At 44.7% G+C, this 8,112-nt stretch overlaps 1 protein-coding gene across 2 annotated transcripts in view; it reads right to left on the minus strand.

Annotated features, from left to right (window-relative positions):
* Nucleotides 1-276: 276 nt before the first annotated feature.
* Nucleotides 277-8,112, minus strand: part of POLA1 (DNA polymerase alpha 1, catalytic subunit) — a 289,718-nt gene continuing 281,882 nt past the window's right edge. For both annotated transcript variants that reach the window (XM_043895338.1, XM_043895337.1), the window contains one exon: nt 277-4,370. In XM_043895338.1, the coding sequence (XP_043751273.1) occupies nt 4,225-4,370 (146 nt within the window). In that variant the 3' untranslated portion in view covers nt 277-4,224. The remainder of the gene's footprint in view (nt 4,371-8,112) is intronic.

Raw genomic sequence — 8,112 nt, forward strand, 5'->3', positions numbered from 1 at the left:
TGTCTGAATGAAGGGGTCTTAAATGGGGCCTAAAATGGTATTTTGGAACACCGAGTTCCACGGAGCAATTGCTTATGTATTTAAGTGACAGTGGCAGCCTAGTTGGGGGGCGGGGAGAAGAAAAGCTGTTACCTGACTGGGGTGGGGGGAGGGGGAGAAGCATTTTTCAAAGGAAAAAGTTGTGTTGTCCCTGGACTTTATTAACAGTCCAGTTTGAAGTATACATTTTTTTTTCTTTAAAGAAAAGGGAGCGATTACCAGTTATACATTAAGAAATGTCATTCAGTCATTTTTATTCATTCTCCGGAAATCTTCGTAAAAGCCTGAATCATACTTCTACAAGCAGCAATTTTGTTAATCCAAGGGGTTATTACTCTGGGCCCTTATTAGGTTCTACACCACTGCCAAGCAATCCTATAACCCTCTCAAAAGAAGTTTACCTCCCTGTTATAAAACCAGTAGTGGTATTTATACTGTGCAATAATTAGTGTATTACTTGAATCCACTAACACGTTCATTTTATCTCTGCACAAAACCTCTAGTCTGCTTATAGAAAGCTTGTGCCTCCTTTGGTGCTGGTAAAGTGGTGAAAGAGTGAATTGAAGGCTGGTTGCACTTTCTCCTTTTGCCTCGCCTTAATTCCCATCTCTTTTTGCTCTCATCCAATTAGCACAGTGTATTAAGCGGTTTATCATCTCATAGTCAGCTATTGAGAGAAACAAGGCGAGCACTTTGCAATAGAACCTGCGCTCCTTTGACACCCTCAGGTACTTACATATTCCACTGTGCTATGAATAATAGAGGAAGAATGGAGCGCTAATTCCCTCATCAAAGAATGCCTTGTCTGCTGCTTTGCTCAACAACACCATTCTGATCAAAAGAAAAGCAATAAAGCTTAGCATAACAAAACGAAACCTACTTATTAGCTTAGTGGTTAAATTAATGCAGAGCCGCTGCTATTCAAAACCAAGGTTTGAAAACAGCCTCCAACAACCTGATAATGCTGCCTTCGGGATGAAGGAATTTTAATCTGAAATTTGAGGCTGGCTCAGATGAGTTCATCTATTAAACTGCTATAAGGAAGCTCCACAGCAAACCGTTCAATTAAGAAATATTTAGGTGAGCAGAGAGAGAGAGAGAGAAAGGGGAAGGCAAGGCGGGTTAAAGTCTGGGATGGGAGATGGGAGAACTGAATTGACGGTCAGTGAATTCTGAAGAGGATCTGGGGCTTAGTGTTTTTCATAAAACCCTGACAAGATAGAGAAAGCTGCTTTTGGAGCTTCCTTATCTCTGCATTACCTGCCAAACTAATTTCAATCTGTTCGAAAAGGCATGCTGAGGTGCATCTGTATGTGTTGGAGGTAAGAGGAGGTATGGGCTGGAGAAAGGGCTGGTGGTAGGGGCAGTGAATTCATCCCCTTTGACCAGCCTCTGCCAAACTCCAGTCTGTGAACTTTGACTCGCCCCCATGTCTTGGGCAACAGTCTCGAGACGAACTCCATCTGTTTCCTGGACAAATTAAAATCTTAACTGAGCATGCTTTTGTAGGATTTTCGACTTCCGGTCTCCACATCCCCTTTTACACGAAGGAGAGTTGAGAGTTAGCAAGTTATGACCGAAATAAATGTGCTCCCTGTTGTTGGTGGCCCCTAAATTCAACAGGAAACAGAAAAAATCCAGATGGGTTCCTTTAGGGCCCTATTTCCAACTGGAGTGGATAAAATTTATCCTAGAGGTTTAGTCCGGCCCACAGCATTTAGACTTTTATTTTTTAAAATTAGTTGCCAAAGTTTAGAAATTGAGATACTTTATGGCCATATCTGGATTCCTGGCTCTTGAAAACGTGATCCCATGGCCACCCAGGGCTCTGTCCCTCCCAGAATTGCTGAGTAGCTCCTGCCTCCTTTGGACAGGACATGGCCACTCGGGCTAACGAAATTCTGCCACTCTCTAGAGGGAACCCGGCCTGTTTCACTTTTATCACCTGAGCTTAACACCCATGCCAGGGAACTTGTGAAGACACATGGGGAAGTTCCCCCTTTCAAAGTGGGCGGCATCTTGGTACCCACCCTACCCATGTGTTATCAGATGGTGCAAATCAAGAAGAAACCTTTCTCAGAGAAAAGTGACCATGCCGTGTTCCAATCTTCTAACAGAGAGATCCACTCAATCCTAAAGTTGCAACTTTCTATAAAATCCTGGAATCTTCAAATGCCTCCTGGAATTCTTAGGTGCCTCCCAGAAAATCTTCTTAACTAACCTGGAGTTACTGATCTGAATAAGAAAATATCAACCATTGTGTTAGCTTTTTTGGGGAACTGTACTAGGAAATGTCTGACTTTCTATGCACTTTCTACACAAATGGTTCCTGCCCTCACAATGATTACATCTAGATGCAGAGACAAAAAGCAGACCAGTGAGAAGCTGTTTCTGTCTCCTGGCATTTTTTGACAAGCAAGTTTTGTATTTGCCATAATAACCCCAGGTCCCAGAAATCAAGGAAAACATGCTTTCTCTTCAGAAAGCAAAGTGGGGGTGTGGGCACAGGAAGCATACATTAGAGAACCATCTCTAATAATCCTATATGGTAACAGCAAGGAAAAAACACACTAATCCTTAGTTTCCCAGAGCAGCCTGGGTGCTGCAACTTCTGACAGGTTGTAGAGCTTGAGGTACCAAGGCATTAATTAACTGACATGGTCATAAACCCAAAGTGTTTCTACTTAGAATCTGAGTGTAAGAAGAGAAAGGAGGAGAGGGTGATGGAAAGAAAAGAGAAGGCAAAGCAAGGTATAAGGTGGCATCATCTGTACTATATAATAAGTATGCCTTCACTAGGGTCCAGGCTGGGTGACCTTTCTCTTGTGGGGGTGGTTCTTTCAGAGGCCATCTTGCTCTCCCAAAGGAGACGGTACTGGACTCTTGGCTTAGCTCTCTTTGAATATGCAAGTCAGCAAAGCACATGAGAAGCCATACTTCATCTCTCAAAGGACCCAAGTATATTGAAATGCCACTCAGAACACTGGGACATACATTATGCCAAGCATCTCTGAGCACAGACCTAATAAGCAGGCTGAGGTTGGGCAGGGGATGGTTTCCAGTCATCCCTTACTCCTGGCTGCCCCCTCCAGTCCACTCTTTGCACCTGATACAGAGTCACTGCAGCAGGTTTCCCTTTAGAAAACTTTATTCTGAATTGAAAAAAAAAAAAGCACAGCATATATTTCCTTTATGAAACCTAATATGTAGATTTTTTTTTCCACAGGTAGATATTTTTTTAAAAATACAGCATAGCTGTGTAAGGGGAAATGTTTTTTTAGTTTTTTAATCTTACCAAGAACGTAAGAAAGGAAAGATGGCTACATTGAAATATGTTTGGTTTCTGGCAAAAAGGCACCGTTCTGAAGAAATGAGAAAAACAGCACCAGGGCCGATTAACCATCCCTCCCCTAATTTTTTTTGAATATAACACAAAGGTCCTTGCCCCGGCCTATACACATTTTAACGAAATGTTATAGGATATCAAATTATTTAACATGTGCTTTCCCTTTGTATAAACCTTTACCTAGATTTTCTATTTGAGGAAATAAAAAAGGCAGGTGAGCGTAAAACAGCTGCCCAGTGCGCATGTGCAGGTTGGGCTCTGGAGAAATTCAGTACACAAGTAAGCTCTGTTTAATTTATTTAGTAAGCGCACAGCTTCTAAATCTCCCCCCTTAAAGACTGAGAAGGACAATTGCTCCTGGAGCCAGTGGCCAGGGAAGCACTTGGGTTCAGACTGGGTTTAACTGGCATGTGAAAAGGCGAAGTGCTGGCCCTGCTACCAGGCTCTGTGAGCCCCTCTTTCTGGGTGCGCCTCTGCTGAAGGTCCTGGGTAGAAGCCACTTGCCTCCTAGCCACTCTCCGTTTCTCTTCCCTCCCCGCCCCCTCCCCTAGAAATTCAGTGCTGAATGCCAGTGTGAAGCAGCCAGTTCTCCTGGTGGCGTTTCAACAGCACAAGGTATATTGTCAGAGGAAGGTACTTCTGCTGTTCCCTGATGTTTGGTAGATTCAATACCTTTGCAGTTGCCCCTTGATAATCCCCCTCCCAAGTCACAGCCACACAAACATGATCGTAGTTCCACAGGAAAAGCGATGCAGGAGAAGCGGCCGGGGCCATGATGCAGGTGCCAAGGATGTGGGTCTTCTGTCCACCGCCCCTGCAGGTCCACTGCCTGGAAGCCCTCAGGACCATACAGCACAGTCGGCGAAGAGTTTGCTGAGGTTCACTTCAGAATAGCCACTCTGGGACAAGAACTGCTCTGCTGTGTTCTTGAGTTTTCTATAGTCCTGAAGAACTTTGGGAGTAAGAAACTGCCTCTTCAACTTATCTAAAAAGAAATAAAAATAAAAGGATTACTAGTCTCGGAAGCAGCTTCTTTAAAAAGCATTCAGTATTTCTGAAGCACTAGAGCAGGAGCTGTGAGTTCTGTTTGCAGCTCCAGGTCTTAGATGTCCTCATGGTCCTGTGGCTGGTCTACCCCTGGGGCCAGTCCCACGCTGGGGGAGAGGGAACCCAGAGAGTCCTCTGTAGAAGATTTTCTTCCTTCCCCCTGCCCGCCACTTCTCAGCACCTAGCCGACTCAGCACACCGGGACAGGGCCACTCTCAGTGATGGGAACTGCAGGTGCACGGCCATGTGCGGCAGGCAAGGTGAACTCCACTCGCAGACACCCGGTTCGCGGTGCTGTCGAGCATGCAAAGTACAGACGTGGCAGGAACTAGTCTGCTTCAAAAGGCAGGCAGAGCCTCCCAGTGCAAACTCCCCAGATCAGATGGGCCTAGTCGGCTTCTAGTCCTTTCCATCTGCATCCCTCTGCTATATAAAATCTCCTCTGCTCAAAGAGGCAAGGGATATGCTGTCTGGAGAGCACCTGTCCACTGGCAAGATTGCTTTTTTCTTCTTTGTACACACCATGTACCTTTGAACTTGAGATCTGTAGCTGCCCTTTCTCTGCTTCCTGTTCCTTCCACCCATTCATCCCTGGCCTTCCCATTCTGCCCAGGGCACTCTCAGCCAGAGAGAAGATCCTTCCTTTCTCCCCCCAGAGTCTGAGACCTCTAAACTTGGTTCTTTGGAAGGGGCAGTGGGCTGGGACACTCAGGTCTGGCCTTTTAGGGACAGGGTGATCCCTGGGGTAGCCGACCCTGCCCACAATGGTTAAGATGACACAGCTTTGCTCAAAGCTGCTCGGGAACCCTCTGAGGTGTTTGGAGAGGCCCTTAAAAAAAATCCCCATCTGATGGCTGAGGAGGTTAAGTCACTTGCCCCAGGACACATAGCTGGAGATCTGGGATGTAAAAATGTAGATCCAGGTAGCCAGAACCCTGAGCTCACCCGTGGTGAGGCTCACTGTGCACCCCTATCCATACACCCCTGTTCACTGCTCCCAGATAGACATGGCAGGCCCCCAAATGCTGGCCTGCGCCAAGGAGCCTGGGGGAACCGAGGCTGCCTGGCGCCCCAGGTTAGGAAAGCATCAGGAAGGAAACATGGAAGGGAGGGCACATCAATCACCAAAAGAAAAAACCCCACGGAAACAACAGAGCAACAGTGAAGTCTACAAAACACCCGGAAAATGAAAACTCAAGTCTCCAGATTTTTGTTCCTTAGCTACACATTCACGTTTGTTCTCCACAACCTTTTCTAAATTACATCAATTGCCTTTCAAAAAACAACAACAGAAAGTTTTGTAGAGAGGATTTAAATGCCCAAAGCGGGTGGAAAAAGAGGCAAAAAAGAGAGAGAGAGAGAGAGAGAGGGTGCATCATTAAGCAAGGAGAGAAAGACACTTTGAAAGTTCTAATTATCGGAGTCTGGGAATACACAACAATGGCCCGAGCAGTGGCGGCCGGCCGGCGCCCCGTGCATGTGAATGACACAAATGTGTGTGTGACCGGGGAGAGACATTTACAGAGCTGCGGTGAGACGGAGCAGGGGAGGAAGAGAGAGGGCACAGCTCCTGATGTGTTTACCTCCTCTGCTGATGGGATATTGACTTTTCCCACCAGGTTGGTTAGAAAGGGGACTATTTACGCTGCCACACAGCCGAGTTAGAATGACAACCAGCGTCACTCGGTGCTCTTCTTCGTAAAAGACAACTGTGACCGCCAGCATATCCCATAGCCGGTCAATACGGCAGAGGCACCATTCCACGCCAGTTAGAGATGCAGATAAAGGCTCCTACTTGCTTCCCCAATGAGAATCGAATCAATAACGTTTGGATGGTCTTCTAGGAAAAAGAACTGCACGAGCTGCCACAGGCTGCCCTGGGGGTGGGAGTTGTGGGGAGAAAGGGCTCACCTCTTCTTTGTGGTTTTCCTCTCTCTGTGTTGGGCACCTGGGCCACCCACGTTAGGCTTCCATCACCCTGTTTCTCTTAACGCTACACTCACCTGCCACCTTAGAACTCAAGGGAAAACAGGGTTAAATGGTGGAAATCAGTTAATGTAGCCGGTAGAAGCAGATTCCTTCTCTCTGCTCTGGTTCTGGGAGTCGGGGAAGAGGCCGTCAGGCAAGCAGCAGAGATGTGCAGCCATCCTGCCCCATCCACAGAGACGCCACAGGCCATAGCTGTTGCTGTCTCAACAGTCAGCACAAAAAATCCAAACTTCATCCAGACAGGGAAGGAAACACTCTTCCTACACACAAGCGCATCAGTAAAATATACTCTAATGGACAGAAGTATCACCAAATCACTCATTGTAATACATCAACAAAGCAAATCTACTTTTCCTGGGAATAAGATTTGGGGGAACATGTATCTACAGCTTTTTTACCCTTGTCCTGTCTACATGGGGATTCCTTAGGGTTATATACTCATTACCAAAAAATATCCTGTCCCCAAGCCCTGTGAAAACAATGAAAACCAAGTGAGCCTATATAGTCATTATTCACACAATGTTTTATCAGACAAGAAAATTAACTGCTAATTTAAAAGTTGGTTTCTACTAATTAAGAGTCTAAAACCTCAAAATCATGCAAGCTACAGTATTTTCTATATGGGATGAACTAGACCATCATCTGCATGTTGAACTTGTCTGAAATATTTTATTTAAAAGTCAGTGGATCAAATAAGATGTCAGAACTGTTTTTTTTTTTTAATGGAGTATTCTCCCATCTAAGGAAACCATCTCTCGGATATTTTATTTCTGTGTCAGTAAACTAAAAATCTCTTTTCAGCTTTACTCTTTGTAAAAGCCTTTTTGGACTTAAAGAAACACACTGCACTACGAACCACAAGGCAAAGACATTTGAACATCGCCTACTGGTTATTTTATTTTAATTAAGGCAGGCTTAGGCACACAGGCAGCAGTCGTCTCTGTTCTGAATGTCTGTTTCATTTATTTCCGTGCAAAGGTATCAAACAACAGTCAGTTATAATTGATTCTGTCAGGTGTTATACAGTCAGTCATAATTGTCTCTGTGTAGAGGTGTGTCAATTTACTATATCTGAATTAAATATTCTGTCAATTATGAAATCAGGTAATAATTTCAGTCAGTTTTTTAATTGCATGGCTTCCCACCATACCGTTCTCTGCTTTCCCACCTTTTCTAATCCATAGCCTCCCTCCCTCAATGCAATGTGAGCTTTGCTGTAAGGGGCGGAATGCAGGAAGCTTTGGGAATTTTGAAAGAAAACCTCTTTATGATTTAAAACCATCCAACTCAGAGAGAGCTATTGGAGCCTCTGGCCTGACTGTCTTTCTCCTGAATATCAATCAATAACCAAGTCTGGACAACACAGGGGATCTGAAAGATCTCAAGTGACATCCCTGTTTCAAGGACAAATACATTTAGGGCCGCAAATCTAATGACACGTATATAAACATTTCTCCATCCAAATAAGAAAGAAAAAAATATCATCTCCAACTGAATTCTTATTTAGAAAAAAATGTACAAGGCACAGTGCCAGGCACACACAGCATATGATGCATTCATCAAGTAATCAATGCCTAGAGGACCACTGTTGCCCATTAAATTACGTCTCAGATGCTAAAATATTTCTAAGATCTGAAGAGTCTCTGTTAATCTACTATCTAGCTCCAGTCCTACTTATAAATAATTATCTT

The sequence above is a fragment of the Cervus elaphus genome, chromosome X (assembly GCF_910594005.1).
Source record: "Cervus elaphus chromosome X, mCerEla1.1, whole genome shotgun sequence".
NCBI lineage: Eukaryota > Metazoa > Chordata > Mammalia > Artiodactyla > Cervidae > Cervus > Cervus elaphus.